This window comes from Podarcis vaucheri (assembly GCF_965113315.1).
Source record: "Podarcis vaucheri genome assembly, chromosome: 1".
Lineage (NCBI taxonomy): Eukaryota > Metazoa > Chordata > Lepidosauria > Squamata > Lacertidae > Podarcis > Podarcis vaucheri.
This window is the reverse complement of record NC_138759.1, coordinates 93,492,548-93,509,828: the sequence shown is the minus strand read 5'-3', so window position 1 is coordinate 93,509,828 and position 17,281 is coordinate 93,492,548. Positions and strand designations below refer to the sequence as shown.

Sequence of the window (17,281 nt, the reverse complement as noted above, 5' to 3'; positions counted from 1 at the left end):
TGGGTTTCTTGTTGTGGGGGCATTACATGAAAGCTGGATTCTCAGATTCTAAATTCTGCACCCAGTGTTGCATGTGGAAGTGTGGAAATGCACATGGGTAACACTGATTCGCCATCAGTGGAGCAGATTATAGACAGGGGCATAAGGCCTTGCGGTCTGTGTAAGACCTGCTTTGAACATGACATGGACCGGGGGGAAAGCACTTGCCCATAGCTGCTTCCCATGTGTATCTGGTTATATTTAAAGGCACTTGCTGGCCAATTCACAGGTTTACTTCAGCTGCTAATGTCTGATCATTAAATGCAAATGGGCTAGCACATGTGGCAAGTGCATGTCAATGTCACTGGGAAGTTGGGTAAAGTCACAGCATGTGCATCTATTGATGAGAATGGTGTGGTAGCCTTGTCATTAGCCTGTTATCCTTGGCAAGTGTCTGTTCCATTAATGTAAGTAGCTTGCCAGACCCACTATTTAAGACATCTTGAAATAATGTGGGAAGGGTTGGGTTCTCATAGAATTCTTCTGTACTTCCAGCTCTGTCTTTCCATACCCCTCCCTTTCCCCCCCTAATCAGCCTTGCTTTTTGCCCTTAGTACTACCGAGTTTAATTGACAGACTGGGGGATTCGAAAGACTCGGTCCGAGAGCAGGATCAGGCACTGCTACTAAAAATCATGGAGCAAGCTGCTAGCCCTCAGGTGAGTTCCTGGAAATAATCAACTTCAGTATACAAGTAAGCAACTCCCGAGAAAAGAATCCCTTGGAGGTTTTGGTTTATGGTCATTTAGAAAATGCTGCTTTTCAAATAGGCTGAGTGCTACCTATCCATCGTAGGCAGCATCCTGCAGACTGAATTGCAGTGGAATTGCAGTTGTGGTGGCAGCATTTTTGCTCGGCACCCAAGGGCAAAAGCTTTCAATGAACTGTCATGGTCTGCTGCTTCAGAAGTGCAATAGTTAATAATAAAATTACTAGAGGAATTGGAATCTAGAATCTTCACAAAATCTGTATGCAGTTTAGGGAATACACCCAAACCTGTGAATTATTTTGAACCACCTACCTGCCCGTTTTGTTGTGAAAAGCCTTGAAATAAATACGTTGCTGCAATAGATTCCTTCTCCAATTGCTTTCAGCAATATTGCTTTTAACAATAAAGAATGTTAATCCTATATACACTCATTTGGAAGCAAATCCCATTAAAACAAATTTAAAACTGATTTTTATTTTTATTTTACACTCAGTTGGGGGCTATAAACTCCAAATAGTTTTCCTGATTTGGGACCAAGAGGTTTCAAAACAGTTTTGTGGAAGCACTGTGCAAAACAGGGGTGAATAAGTTCTGTGTAAACGGTGTGTAAGAAATCAGGTACAATGTTTTTTGGAAAAGCTTGTTCCTCACAATTCACTCCTCAATGAAATTGTTTATAGAGGGCAGGTATATTATATTCTAAATTTAATTATGTTTTGGCCCTCTATCACATTTTGTTTGAACAACTGGCCATCTCTCTACTGAGGTAATACTTTTGGAATCTGTCAGCAGCAGCAGTAGTCACAGTTCGAGTATCCCATTTTAATTCCTTGGAAGGTTGATGGGGAGGAAAGACATGAATATTTACAGTACTGTATTTTAAAATAATGGTCACTGCACATGTTTTAATGGAAAATAGCCTATTACAGGGAAACAGTGTACACAAAGTAGATACATACAAAGACATTCATCTCCATACTTTGAGAAGACAAATATTTAGCATTTAATGGAGCACGCCATTCTCACTTTAAGGCCCCCTTCATTTGTTACATGTGTGAAGCACAGCTTAGATCTCTGGGAAGGTTCCCATGCGCATAAGCAATCTCTCACAGTTTTTGGTGCTCAGATATCAGGGGACTTGCCCTGTGGTGAGTGGAGCAGCTGCAGAGGCCCATTCTGTACCCCTTGCAGAGACAACCCCGCTTTGTGTTTGAAACCCTTGAAAGTAGCTGAGAGCTAATAAACACATAAATACAATTTTTGGAGACAGCGTTATCGCTCAGAGTTCAACGGATGCATCACTCTTAAATGACCTACTAGAGCTGTCATCGCTGATGCATCAGTGTTAAATTGGTGGGGAGTACAAAAATCAGTTTTAGGTTTGTTCCAGTAGATGCATCTTGTTTGAAACAAACAAAACACTAGCAGTTCCTTTGGCATGGAAAGCTATTCTCTATTTAAACCAACTAAGAGAAGTGGTTACCAGACAACTGAGTGTTCCTGTTTACCTAATCTACCTAAAGGGCTGTACTCACTGCATTTGAAATGCTTATTTTATGGGCAACCAAATGAGTCCTAGTCCTAATTGTCTTAACATACATTCAGCTCCCCTTTTGTGGGCAGATGTTCAGGATAGGACTTTCTGGAGAATCACTGTGTGGTGGTTTTGCGTAGTTAGCTTCCTAAGGCAGTATGAGAAGGGGCTACTCGCCCACTCGCCCAATAAAAAGGAGTTATTAGAAAAACAAAAATTAACAGTTGACTAGTCCCACTCCCATCAATGCCTGCTCAGATGCATGTGAATAGCAGCCCACACAACCCCCTGACAATCTTCCTTGGACTTTACAAGACTCAGAATCGCAAAACGAAAAACTGCAGCCTGTGTAGGTTAATCTTTCTCTTACTTTCTTGTCTCTCTGTGGCAGTATGTATGGGACAGGATTTTGGGAGGATTCAAACACAAGAATTTCCGGACTAGAGAAGGAATTTGCCTCTGCCTTATTGCAACACTCAATGCGTAAGTTGGAGCTTGTAGCATATTTTGCTGCCATGGGCTACTTTGGGAGAAAGGGCAAGATATTATTATTATTATTATTATTATTATTATTATTATTATTATTATTATTACCCCGCCCATCTTGTTGGGTTTCTCCAATTCACAATTTAATAATAATAAATAATAACAACAATATCCACATTCAGAATCATTTCAAAATACTTAGCACATATTTTGTTCTCTCCCTCCCCCTTCTCTTTGTGTCTTTAGATCTGGAGCTCAGAGTTTAACACTGAGCAAGATTGTGCCACATATATGTAATTTACTTGGAGATCCAAACAGCCAGGTGAGTCTGCAATGAAACAAATTAGATTAAATATATTCCCCCAGGAGAAAAAATGACTGTGGTGGATGGAGAAGATTTTATTTTTATTTAATTTTTTCCAGATACAGCCTTTAAATTGTGTGCAATAAATTTGTCCAAGAAATGTTTGTGGTTGGCAGGTGTGTGGAATTGCAAGCTTTGAGATTTCTCATTCATTGATCTTGGAGCATGATGTCTACCACTGTGCTGAAGTTGTTGTGCCCGTCTTGAACATGCTTATATAAATGAATATCTAATTGCCTTCAATGAGGGTTTGGTTTCATTTCTGCATGTGTTGTAATTTTGGCTTACGAATGGTGCATTTTGGGAGAAACTGCAGCTTCCTAATGTTTCTGCAGTGCCATAAAACTGGCTGCATATAGTTTTATGGGGCAGTGGGAGAGATCTCAGCAGTGAGAGACAAGGGGACCATGATGTTACTAAGATAAATAACGGGAACTCCGTGCCAGGGACAGAATTGTGGAGTTTCCTCAGTAATCAAGCCTCTAAAATGAACTCACTCAGTATACTATCTGCCTCCATATTCAGATGAGGTAGGTATGATTTTTGTCAACATGTATGGGAAGGATTTGAGTTGCTATGCTATAATAGGGTTGCCATATTTCAAACAGTGAAAATCCGGACAGAAAGGTTATTGAGGTCCCCCCCCCCCCCGCCAACTCTTGCCCATAGAAGTGGCATAGTTCAGAGGTCTATGAATAGTTTAAAAATTGGCAGTGCTGGTTTTCTGCCTCTGACAGAGGCAGCGGGGCAGATGGGGCACCTGTGGGAGCTTCTGCCGACTGAGGCAGTGGCCTCACCCTGCCCAATGGCTGGACCAGTTCTGCTAATAGTGCTCCCCCAGATGATCTCAGTGATTGGCTTGGGTCATATCTGGTCCTTAAGGTATCCTGGGCCTAAGTTGTTCAGGGTTTTGTACAGTAGTAAAAGAATATTAAACCTGACATGGTAGCATATCGAAAGCTCATTATTCTTGAGATAACTTCAGGAATCGGTACCTGAATTTGTTAGGTTTTCTCTTCCCTCCCCATTCCCTTTTCCTTTGCTGTCAGGAGCTATCCTATTTTTTTTAAAGAAATCTTTATACAGCACTTAGAAGTTAAAAGGGAAAAACACAACTACTACTAACAACAAACACAATAATTAGGCATATATCCACGCTCTCACACCTACTAGCTCAATAGTGGACAGGTGGTCAACAATGTTCCCCTCCTTTTCTGGCTCTAACAGAAGTGTATCTGAAACATGAGTTTCCTTGTTACCACTCCTCTCACCACTTCTGTGCCTGAATCCTAAGTTGTACCCTTGGGCTAATAGCAGTTCCCTAGAAATGATCTTATTACTTTCCTGCTACTGCCATATCAGAGCCATTTAGGTTGTGTATTTCCGGAAATAAACCACTTGGCTGAAATTAAATCAGTGTTGTACCAATTAAATACATAAGCACTTCTTTGAGCAAGGATTACAGCTGGCCTTTGCCAAGGGGGTTGAACTCAGTATCTTATCAGATCATAATCCATCACTTGCTGCCTGTTCTTGTTGTAGAGTTATAGCATCAAAGCTGCAGAGAATGGAATTTGCATCAGTATTGACCTCTGATGATTGAAACAATTAAAATGGAAGGGGACCTTGATTTTCAATTGGTTCGCTTTTGAGTTAAAGTCGCACTATGGTCCATGAAGGGCTTCTAATCAAGAAATTCAGGTGAAAAGTAGCCTTGGGTTTACTGAGCAGTTTCTTTGGATCCTGGCTATGGCATTTCATAAAACCCTTGCTTTGTGTCCAACACTGGCTATATTTAAAAGGCGACAAATTTAAATGGCCGGTCTTCTATTTTTAACTGCAGATAGCCTATTTTTAGCTAGATAGCACTTAAAAAAATGCTGTGGAGTCACTCCATGAAATATAACATGATTTTAATGACTGCTCTGGTCGTAAATTACACAGCGAGGAAATGAGAAGCACTGCAGAATTTCTCTTTAGTTCAGTTCAGCATCATTACACAAGTCGCTGTTTCAAACTTGGCTTCCTTGGACTTGAAACATCATTGCTTTTTAGAACAGCTTTCTAGAAGATCTTATTTTTCCCTCTCTCCAGACAGTTTCACTTGCATCTTGTTGTGTTTTCTGTTCAGCCCAGCGGCAAAAGCTTCTTTTTGACCTTGCTTGTAATGGGAAAGAGAGATTTTCTTCAACTCCATAAAATACTCTGTGCTGCTGCTGCTGCTCAGGAAATGAACTCTGCTGTGCTGTTGCAGGCACAGGATGGGTGATTAGGAAGGTGAATCAGGGGAAGAGATGTAAATTTTTATTCTTAATTTATAAACAAATCAGCCGAAACCTATATGCTCTGTCATTCTTCCTTTTTATTTTTTTACTGGTCCAGTCAAAGGATGGTTATTATATGTTAGATACGGGCTTAAAGCAACTCTGAGGGTGCGGTTTTATATGTCGTTGAAGTTTTTCCCCATTGATTCATTAGCCTCCTTTTTTAGCCATTAGTCCAGCTGTTGGGTAGAATTCAGGAAGTGTTGATTAGATCCACTGACAGCAATAATTGGATTTAGTTGTTGTGATTGATGACAATGTTATTTATATTAGCTGGCTGTGCCTTGATCCAAGAGCACCTAGTATAATACTTCATAGGTAATCCTGGTGAAGTTATGGAAGTGTGGGCCTGACTAGGGCCTGACCCCTGGGAGTCTCATATAAGCCGCTTCTCTCAAAAGAAGAGTTAGATGTAATTAACAAACATATTAAAAATCCTTTACGTTTGTTTTCAGTTCTCTTAGTGGAATTTAATATAAACGTAGTGTGTTGATTAACAAACAGTAACAAACGGTAGTGGCGCCCGCCCTGCGGAACGCCTTCCCATCAGATGTCAAAGAAATAAACAACTTTCTGACATTTAGAAGACCTCTGAAGGCAGCCCTGTTTAGGGAAGTTTTTAATGAATGATGTTTTAATGTATTTTTAATCTTTTGTTGGAAGCCGCCCAGAGTGGCTGGGGAAACCCAGCCAGATGGGTGGGGTAGAAATAAATTATGATTATTATTATTAGTAGTAAAAATTGTTTACATTTGTTTTCAGTTCTCTTTAGTGTAGTTTAATATAACAATTGTGTGTTGATTAACAGGGGGGAAATCCCCACACACTTGCATAAGAATACAAGATCCAGCATTCTGACACCACAGATACCTACAAGAACCCCTCAAGCAGGATATGAGCGCAATACCACAAAGTCATGTTCCTCAGCAACTGATACTTGGAGGCATGCTGCCTTTGATATTAGAGGTAGTATATAGCCATCATGTCTAGCAACTGGTCTCCATAAACATATTTGGAGAAAGATGAAAGAGAGTAAAGTCAACCAAGCACCGCATGTACTTGCTAATGATGCAGAGAGGAAACTCTGGCACCCCTGGCTTTTAAAAATGCAGATGTTTAACGGTCACCTGGCTCAGAGTCTGGAACTCTTTTTCCAGTACAGGACAGGTAGGGTCTCTTCCTGCGTGATCGCCAGTGGTCTTCAAAATGGTGTTGCTCCCCAGTTATCATGGGACACAAAAAGGACTATAGTCTCTTTACCTTCAGAGCTGCCTTTCTGCTCTGGGGCGACTTGATTTGCTTGTTTGTTTGAAGAGTTAGAAGAGTGCCTCACAAAAGACGGAGAGGTTCATGTCTTCTCGCCGTCAGAAGTTGGTGGAATGCTTATGGCCAGTTGTAGGAGTCCAAGTTCCAGAACTCTGCCGGTGAGCAGTTGTACTCTTAGGCAGTGGCAGTTGAAAAGGCATAGGTGAGTTATTTGGGCAGAGGGGAGGGTTCACAACCCTGCCTCCAGGTTCACTCCCTGAGTCTCTGGGCTGGCCAAGAGGCAGAGTCTTCTTTCTCCATGGTCTTCCAACACAGTGCTTCTCCTTTACCTATTGTTGCCATGGAGATAGGGAGATCCCTGAGCCATGCTTGGTCAGGGGGGTAGAAGAGGAGCAATGTAGAAGAGCTGGCATGGGGGTAGGAGGTAAATATAGCTGGTGGGATGGATGTGGTTTCGGCCTAGAGGGATCAAGGAAGAATGGAGGATTGGTTTTCGAAATGCAGTTTGCTGTGGAAAGGAAGGCTAGAGAAGGAGAGGTTAGATCTAGTAACACAATTTTTTCTTAACATTTTGTGTGCATAATTCCCTGATTCATTTTGGATCTTAATCTGATCCTAAGATAGGACTGTCCCTTTGAATGAGTGTTCAGGCCTTTGAAAGAGCGTTCAGTGCTGGCCAAAAGCAAGCAGCCGTGTCAGTTTGTTACAACAAAATTAACATAAAATGAGCCTTTTTATTAAAAGCAACTGCAGTGGAACTGCTGCTCGCTGTGTGCCGTACAAGCTTTCAAGTGACACCAAACTCTTCCTCGAGCTGAAGATACTTGAGAACATCTTTTAAATGGATGGAGGGTGGGAATACATGCTTCGTCGTCAGGACTTGAACCTGCTGAATATGAGACCTAAGATACCCCAGGAAGGGATTTAAACTGGTATGCCACACCACTGTCCTCTTGACATAGAAGAAAACCGGCTTCAGGGAGACCAGCAAGGAAACCTTTTTAAACCAGTGGTTCAGAATATAACTGACTGGTCTCTGTACCAGTTTGCTCACTAGTCTTTGTAAACTGCTGCTGTTCCCTGTGATAGATTACTTTTGCTTCTGACTTGCTTGGCCTTAATCCCACTCCAAATTTACCGTATTTTTCGCTCTATAACACGCAGATTTTTTCTCCTAAAAAGGAAGGGGAAATGTCTGTGCGTGTTATGCAGCGAATGTGTGGTCGCTGGAGCCGAAAAATAAGGCAAAAACCAAACCGCGCTTCAGGGAGAAGGGAGCTCCGTGAGACAGGAAGTTGCTGCTTTCCTGCATTCTGCCTCAGGGTCTTACTGCCCGCCCTCTCTGTTTCGTTGCTGTGTTTGCTCAAACGGAACAAAGAGCAGGGAAAGCCCCTCCCCTCCAGGCAAGTAGAGAGGAAAGCAGAGCGTCGCTCTATCCTGTCCCTGCTCCGGAGGGAACAATGTTTGTGAAGGGAAGAGAGATTACAGGTTCGGCTTAAAATTCTGATTTGACTTCCTGCTTTTTGTTTTTGGAGACACACAGCATTCAAATATGCTTTCTTCCATTTAAAAGGATGAAATCCTTAAACAGTGGCTGGCTTGTGTGGGTGGGTGGGGGGAAACTTTTGCCTTCCTTTCCTCACGTTATAGCCCTCTCCTGCATTCTTAGCCTTCTGTGTTTTTCCTTCCCTCCCCACTTAAAATGTGGTTACAAAGCATGGATCCACATGGATCCTCAGGATCTTTGCATTGGGTCACCCCAAATTCACCATCAGAGCACACAGCATGTCCATGGCTACAGCCTGCCCCCCCAAAATCACACACCCATTGTTGCCTGGGGCTGCAATGGTGCAAAAACGTGGTTAAAAAGTATGGGTACACATGGATCCTCAGGAACTTTGCATTGGGTCAGCCAAAATTCACCATCAGAGCACATAGCATGTCCATGGCTACAGCCTGCCCCCCCCCAAAAAAAATCACGCACCCACTGTTGCCTGGGGCTGCAATGGTGCAAAAACGTGGTTACAAAGCATGGATCCACAGGGATTCTCAGGATTTTTGCATTGGGTCACCCCAAATTCACCATCAGATCACATGTCTGTGGCCACAGCATGAAGCACAAAAATGATACGTCCACTGTTTCATTCAGAATATTTTTTCCCTTGTTTTCCTCCTCTAAAAACGATGTGCGTGTTATGGTCAGGTGCGTGTTATAGAGCGAAAAATACGGTAAATGAATTGAGCCCTGGTGATTCTTCCTCTGTCTGCAAGAGGTGATGAGTTCGATCTACCTGTAAGATTGAGAAGGATGCCAGCCAACCAAAGGATTGAGAAACTCTAGATTTTTTTCTCTAGTGTGAGCCTTTAGGAGACTATCTAAAAGGGGTGGGGGTGGGTATGACACCAGCGGCTCTCCGTTTGCTGTTGAATTGCAAGTCCCATCATCCCTGACCATTAGCTGTGTTGGATGAAGCTAATGACAGAATCTATCAACTTCTGGAGGGCCATAGGCTCTCGAACCCTGATCTTGCCATAATATGACTTTAGAAGCTTGTGCATCAGGCTCTGGGTGAACGTGCCAGGTTGTGTTGGCATCTGTGTTGGTGGCCAGGTAAAATACATCAGGATGCTATCATATGGGGAAAAAATATGTGTTCCTGTTTATATGACTCAGCTGCCAAAGTGGTGGCCTATTATCTACCAGATTTCTTCCTTTGGGAAGTTCAGAGGGGTTTGTTTTCATAACTGTGTGAAAAGCTTTTGTTCTTAAAAATTTGATGTCAAAATTAGACACGGTCGTGGTCTCTGCTCCTCTCTTTTCCTTATGGATTAGTCATATTATTTCCCTGCTTTTCTGGCATCAGCCAGTGACATGGAACAGGTGCAGAGGAATGAAACAGGTAAATCTGAGTGAACATTATTGGGGGGAAAGGGGGGGGAATTTGACATGAGTCAGGTGCGTCCCTATATGTAATTTTGCCTAGACCTGGACAGCAATCTTGACAGTTATATAACAGTATTGTTAGTTTTCCTTTATGGATTAATCTAATTGTGTGTGTAAAACTTTCCCCCTATTCTTTTCTTGGATCTTTAGGTTCGCGATGCAGCAATAAATAGCCTAGTAGAAATCTACAGACATGTAGGTGAACGTGTAAGGGCTGATCTCAGCAAAAAAGGATTGCCACAGTCTCGGTGAGTGAAGAGTTTCTGGTTTTGATGTTCTTATTTTCCAGCTCTCTTAGTTTCTTCTGCTGCTAAACTCTGAGCATCCTTTGCTTCTCATCTGCTGAGTGTTATAACTGGTTGGACCCAAACCCTAGTGTTCAAAAGCCTTGAGCAAATCGGAAAGATTGTAATTTGAAAATGATGTTGTTTCGTTCAGTGGACTATAATTTGTACATTACTTGTTTTGTCTGGTAGTCTGACAATCAGGATGAATAAAGAAAATCTCAGAATTATGATATGGACTTGAAAATTGTGAGATTTGAAAAGGTAGCATCTTTGGGAACATTGTCAGCTGTGCTTAACTATAAGGACTGCAGACCTGCTGTTTTAATAATTGAGAAAGCTAAGATTGTAGAATGTACTGAACTTTTTCTGGAATAATATAATTCACAGCTTGTGTGCCCTTCTGAGGTGTACCCTTTTTTCTTTTTCATTTAACACCTATATCTGACTAATGAAGGAAGAGTTTTTTCTTTCTTTCATTAAAATTAGCGGCACAAATATACTTTGGTTGATATCAGCGAACCTTTGCCAAAGTCTGCATTCTCAGTTGGAAGTTTTGCAGTGTTGATTGTTCAGTTGTTTTATCTTCCCTCTTGCAAACCAGGTTGAACATCATTTTTACAAAATTCGATGAGGTCCAGAAATCAGGAACCATGATCCAGGGATCAGGTGGTGAGTAGAAATATTGTTTTTGCTTTCTTATAAGATGAAATCAGTGGTTTAGAAAAAATGTACCCTTTATCCAAACTTCAATAAGTTGTGGTTAAGACCTGTTTGAAATTATGAATAACAAGTAAATGGGTTTGTGTTTTTATTTTGTGATTGATGTATTCTATTTTTTTATTGCCATTAAAAACAAAGCATGCAAGTTGCTTTCAGAACTACTGAAAAGGAAGATGGTGTATTTAAAAAAGCATCACATTGGTTAGGCTGGGGCCAAAGGGATTTTGAACAGAAGCCTGAGTGAATTTTCATTCTGAGATTAATAGCTCTATATGAAACCAACAAGACACTTTGTGTTAGCATTCATATACTGTATATTCCTATTTTGTGGCTGAAAGTTCTGCAGCTGTAAAGTTATCGATTCAATATTCCTTTTATTTCATGTGTTGTTGTAGCTTTCAGCCAGCCTGGCATAGTAGCAGAGCTTGTTCTTTCAGTATCATATTATTAGGGGATGTGGTCAAATTCTAAAGTGAACACTGGAGAAGCTATGTTGCTAGTAGCCCATTGCTTTCGCCTGAGAGGAAGCTGGACATTGTTCAGCGGTCATCATACGGCTATGTCTGGAGCAGATCTTCCCAGCTTGTGCCTGTTTTCGGTGTAAAATGCAAACAAGCATTATATTGTACATAGTGTTGGTGTCTGATGCAGTCTTTGAATGTCAGTAGATAAGTGTGTGATTTAACAATTAGTTTTTTGGGCAGCTGTCAATGTGGGTTGACAGTGACCAGCATCAAAGAGAGTTTAATGCAGTCATTCATGAAGTCTTTAGCTTCAATAATTTATGTTAAAGAACAGAAATATTGCATGCCTTCTAATAAATAGACCGGGTGTTCCTCAGATTTTGGGACCTTAATCTTTCATTTTCTCATATTTGCTGCTGATATTTGCCACAGTTTGTGCTGAGATGCTTTACTTCGCTGTAACATTGAGAATGCAAGTAGCTTTCATCGAACAGGATCTTCTGAACCTCTTTACACCAAGCAGCAAATAGGTTGTTGTGGTTGTTTTGCTTAATGAAGAAATATATTTGCCATCAAACACAATTTTTGGGTTTGAAGGGTCAGCTTCAGACTTTTACGCTTCCATGACCACTATAAGTAAGCTTCAGATCACAGCTGTTTTATACTTGAGGCAGCCACAGAGTTTGATGCCTTCCACTTTTCCAGAAGCAGGTTCTTTAATTGTAGAGGGAACATGAAGTAGTCAAGATTCCATTGTTATATTTTGGAATGTATTTATCCTCATTCTCTTACATCCTCATTAGAATAATGGTCCAATTAGCTTGATTTACTTTGGAGGCTTATGAATTCATGGGGGTTCAGAACTCAATGGGGGATTATCTGGTGTCTTTGAAGGTCACCTTGGTGAAGAGGTAGCTAACTTGAGAAACAGTAGCTTTCCTTGGACCATCAGTGCAGGCGAATACAGGTGTTTCTCCCCTCTGCCATAGATCATGATGCCCTGGTTTACAAAGAACATGAAGGGTATATGTATGGTGGCATTACTCCACTCAGATGAAACCGACTGACTTCAGAAGATGTCATTGTAACATGGTGATAGCTCCTTTTCTTCCCTTTGGTACCCATTGAATTGAATCAGATTTATATTGGATCAGTACTTAGTCAATTATGTACGAATCTCCTTCGGGGGGGGGAGTAGCCGTTCTCCCCTTTGCAAAGTTATATCAAAATCTGAACAGAAAGGCAGTGATATGCGGGCTTGTTCCTTATCACTGTTTTTTCCCCAGCAGCAACATCCAACAGAGTATCTAGATCCAAAATCCCAACATAGCTTAAATTTTTTCCAGAAACAGTACTTGAAAGAAAAATTAAAGCAATGGGCATCAAGTAGCTCCTGGTGTGATGTTACTAGCACCAGAGAGTTTAGAATTTGGTAACTGTATAGACTTAGAAATGCTGTTTTCACTGAACAGAAGCTTAATTTTGATCATTGCACCTCTAATATGAAGCTTGCATCTTGGTTTTGTATAAAGTAACTATTTTGCTGAGAGAGAGATGGATGTTATATAAACACATCCCAAGTTCTTGGAACTCACCAATACAGTGGTACCTCGGGTTACATATGCTTCAGGTTACAGACTCCGCTAACCCAGAAATAGTACCTCGGGTTAAGAACTTTGCTTCAGGATGAGAACAGAAATCGTGTCCCGGTGGCGCAGCAGCAGCAGCAGGAGATCCCATTAGCTAAAGTGGTGCTTCAGGTTAAGAACAGTTTCAGGTTTTCAGGTTAAGAACGGACCTCCGGAACGAATTAAGTACTTAACCCAAGGTACCACTGTAATGGAGAATTTGCACCCCCCCCCCGGGAATGATGTTGGACTGTAGCTCCCATCATTCCCGTCCATTGGCTATTCTGGGTCTGGCTGATGGGAGTTGGGAGTCCAACAACACTCAGAGTGCCACAGCTTTCCCACCCCACAAACAAATGACTTGACCATTCTTTAAATATGAGAGGTTTTTCCCCTCCCTCCTTCATTCAAGTCCATCAGCATTTTCCTTAAATAGATCTTAAGAAATGCCAGCATTAAGTTCCTTATCCACAGGGGCTTTGTTTTTAAGCTTTAATAGTATTATGAATAAAATGCCAGTTGGTGGGGGTAAATTGCAACCTGAAGTGGGCTTTACTTTATATAAGAGGAAGGAGGATTTCATCTTGTGGATATGCTGTTGGTTGCTAAGTTACGAGGAGGTCTTTTCAGTCCTTCGTAGCCAGAAAATGGAGCAAAGCGGCACATTGGATTTCTCAGTGGTTCTTAGCACTGTGCATATTTGTATGAGGGTGTCTCTTGTTTTACCTATAATTAATCAGTCTCTGGAAGCAGAAATTGAAAGTTCTTCCTTCACCTCAGGGTTTCAAAATTCCAGGCATGCCCATTCCTGTGATATAGTGTGTGGATCTTTAATTAAATATAAGATGCAGGAAGGAGTGTCTTTGGTTATAAATTACTCCATAGAACCAGTCCCTTTCCATGTGAATATAGTTTTAAGGTTGCTGATTCCCAGTCCAGTGAAAATGAAGCACAGAGCAGACACTTTCTATTTGACTTGATGGTGGTGATGATGTTTATGTTCCCAGCTTTAGTTGTTAGTTGTTCTCTGTGTGTTAGCTTTGTGGTTTTGACTCATAATTCAGTTGTGGCAACTTATTTATCATTTTCTCTAGTGCCCCACAAGGCAGCACTCCTATTAGGTGTGTGAGGTAGAAGTTAATAGCAGGACATTTGAAATGTGGTATAATTCATGCTCCTTTAATCAAGAAAGCAGCCGTTCAATGCCAAAGCCAGATCAAATAAGTTGACTTCACTATCCAGAGCTGCAGTTCCAACATAGCGAGAAACAGGGATGATGGAGGTACATTCTTACTTTCAATTTGATGCTGCAACTTTCCCTTTCCAAGTAAAAAGAGGCATTTCACCAGTTTCTCCCATTATGTCTAAACCAGGAAACTGAGCTTTGTTTGTTATGCTGATGTGTTGAGTGATGTGCGGAGGCCACATCTGCACTGTAACATTTAAAGTAGCACCATACCATTTTAAACAGTAATGGTTTCCCCCAAAGAATCATGGGAAACAGTTTAAGGGTCCTGAGCAGGCATAGGCAAACTCTGCTTTCCAGATGTTTTGGACTACAATTCCCATCATCCCTGACCACTGGGCCTGTTAGCTAGGGATGATGGGAGTTGTAGTCCCAAAACAGCTGGAGAGCCGAGTTTGCCTATGCCTGATCGTGAGAGTTGTTTGGAGACCACCATTCTCTTCACAGAGCTATAATTCCCAGGGTTCCCTGGGGAAGAGGGTTTGCTCGTTAAACCACTCTGGGAATTGTAGCGTGATACAGCTTTGGAATTACAATGCAGATGTGGCCACAGTCCTCCTGGTTCAGATTTAACAAGGAACTCTGGCTTACTGCAAACCAGGAATGGAGCAGCAAAGATGGTACGCAACAGGAAGAAATAGCTTGAGGGGACTGGTACCGGGAATGATAATCAGAACCAGGCCCATTAGAAATTTCAGCATAGGTGGCACATCAAAGGCCATACTCAGGAATGGGATGGAATGCCTAAGGTGAGACAAAGAGAGTTTGCTTGCTTGCCTGTACTGACTCTCTTGCAATGTGGAGCTAAGGGAGTTCCTGTGTCTTACAGCCCACTCAACACAAAACACCAGAGACATAAAGCAGGAAGTTAATGCCTGGAAGTCCCACCTTCCCCTTTTTGTATAGTTTGGACCAGGCATAGGCAAACTTGGTCCTCCAGATGTTTTGGGACTACAACTCCCATCATCCTTAGCTAACAGGACCACTGGTCAGGGATGATGGGAATTGTAGTCTCAAAACATCTGGAGGGCCAAGTTTGCCTATGCCTGGTTTGGACTGTGGTGGCTGCAAACTGTCCTGATTAAAACTCCATTGCAATGTCACCAAACCTCCATTGCAGCACCCAACTTTCTGGAAACCGAGCCCCTCCCTCCTGCATAACTTCCAATACATCAGCAGCGGGTATAACTGAAAAGGTGACTGTGGTTGTTTTGTATCTGTTAAAGCAATAATAATAATAATAATAATAATAATAATAATAATAATAAATTTTATTTATATCCCGCCCTCCCCAGCCGAAGCCGGGCTCAGGGCGGCTAACAACAATAAAAATAGTTCAACATTCTAAAACATTCATTATAACATTAATTAAATCAAATTAAAATCAAATTAATGGCAACCATCAAGCAAATTTTTGTGCAGATTGCCAGAGGAGGGGGTCAGGCTGCGCCCTGACAAAAGGCCTGGTGGAACAGCTCTGTCTTGCAGGCCCTGCGGAAGGATGCCAGGTCCTGCAGGGCTCTAGTCTCTTGTGACAGAGCGTTCCACCAGATTGGAGCCGCGGCCGAGAAGGCCCTGGCTCTAGTTGAGGCCAGCCTAACCTCTCTGAGGCCTGGGATCTTTAGGGTGTTTTTATTTGCAGACCGTAAATTTCTCTGTGGGACATACCAGGAGAGGCGGTCCCGTAGGTACGAGGGTCCTAGGCCGTATAGGGCTTTAAAGCAAGCCGCTTATAAACTCAGAACTAGAAAACAAAATTGGATACTTTTAATTTTCTTGTAACAGGGCCTTTATGTAACGGGCAAAAATGTTTTGCTTAGGCAGAGAGGTGTGTAGGTGTGTCTCTGTTCTGGATCTTGCCATGGAATTTATGGGATACTTATTTGGACTTCTGAAAAAAAGCAAATACTAAAATATGCATAACTTAACACTTTTATTGAAAGATGCCTATTTTTTTAGGGGGGGGGGACGACCCATACTCAGTTGGAGAACTGTGTCTGGTGGTTGTTGTTTTTTAATACAGGATTACAATTCCTGAATGCATTAGTGGCTTCCCTTTGAGTTAAAATTTATTGAGATTTAACTTAATCAGCCAGTGACGGGAATGGTACCCAGAGGGTTCCTTGTGATCTGCATCCGTTGAAATTGGTTAGGCTTTCCAGTGCTCTGGTGAAAAGCATCATTATAAATAACATGTTTTAAATGCCTCTGGTTGCTTCTGCTGGTTTTCTGAACAGAGATGTGAAAGAGCGGGGGGGGGGGGGAATGCTTCCGTTCTGTTGAATCCTGTTGTACATGCAGAGAGAGATTGTGCTGAAAGGAGCAAGCACCGCTTTTCCAACTGCAGAGGAGGCTTTTATTTTGGAGGAGTGTAGCAGTTGTTTCTCATGCTGGGTCAAAGAGGGTGGAGAGTTAACTCCTGTTTGAGTTGATTCTTGCACTGTAGGACTCCTTTCAGATCCAGCCCTTGTCTAGCATCACAGGACTTCTGCAGATCATGACTGCCAGCAAAGGTAGGCATTTTGCTTAACAAACAAGCAGGCAGCATGTGTGTGTGTGTGTGTGTGTGTGTATATATATATGTGTGTATATATATATATATATATATATATATATATATATATATGGATTTTTTATGCTATTTTTTTTAAGTCTCTGTATAGGAATACAGATAAACTGATCTGCAATATTGTAATCATATTTCTAGGGGCAAAATGCCTTGTAATATGTGTGGATGCTTGTTGGTATGTTTGTACTCGCACGGGCATTAGAAGACAGGCAGATTTGGTTAGGGGAAGAAAAGAAGAAAGTAGTACAGTAGCTTATGGAAGGCTAACATCACATTCCTACTATACATGTTTATTTGGAGGCAAGTCTCACTATATTCAGTGGGACTCGCTTCCTAGTTACCGTATTTTTCGCTCTATAACACGCACCTGACCATAACACGCACATCGTTTTTAGAGGAGGAAAACAAGGGAAAAAATATTCTGAATGAAACAGTGGACGTATCATTTTTGTGCTTCATGCTGTGGCCACAGACATGTGATCTGATGGTGAATTTGGGGTGACCCAATGCAAAAATCCTGAGAATCCCTGTGGATCCACTTTTTTGCACCATTGCAGCCCCAGGCAACAATGGGTGCGTGATTTGGGGGGGGGGGGCAGGCTGTAGCCATGGACATGCTGTGTGCTCTGATGGTGAATTTGGGGTGACCCAATGCAAAGATCCTGAGGATCCATGTGGATCCATGCTTTGTAACCACATTTT

The 17,281-nt window shown here is 41.8% G+C and overlaps 1 protein-coding gene and 1 long non-coding RNA gene across 8 annotated transcripts in view; one reads left to right on the top strand and one right to left on the bottom strand.

Moving 5' to 3' along the window:
* The window catches only part of CLASP1 (cytoplasmic linker associated protein 1), a 165,318-nt gene that overhangs the window by 48,848 nt on the left and 99,189 nt on the right, over positions 1-17,281 (top strand). For all 7 annotated transcript variants that reach the window (XM_082238054.1, XM_082238057.1, XM_082238056.1 and 4 more), the window contains exons 4-8: positions 594-697; positions 2,673-2,764; positions 3,014-3,089; positions 9,816-9,913; positions 10,554-10,621. In XM_082238054.1, the coding sequence (XP_082094180.1) occupies positions 594-697; positions 2,673-2,764; positions 3,014-3,089; positions 9,816-9,913; positions 10,554-10,621 (438 nt within the window). The remainder of the gene's footprint in view (positions 1-593; positions 698-2,672; positions 2,765-3,013; positions 3,090-9,815; positions 9,914-10,553; positions 10,622-17,281) is intronic.
* LOC309541246 lies at positions 5,028-6,854 on the bottom strand. The gene is made up of 2 exons (XR_014223675.1): positions 6,716-6,854; positions 5,028-5,634 (listed from the first exon to the last, which is right to left on the bottom strand). It is a non-coding gene; the product is annotated as an uncharacterized lncRNA (long non-coding RNA).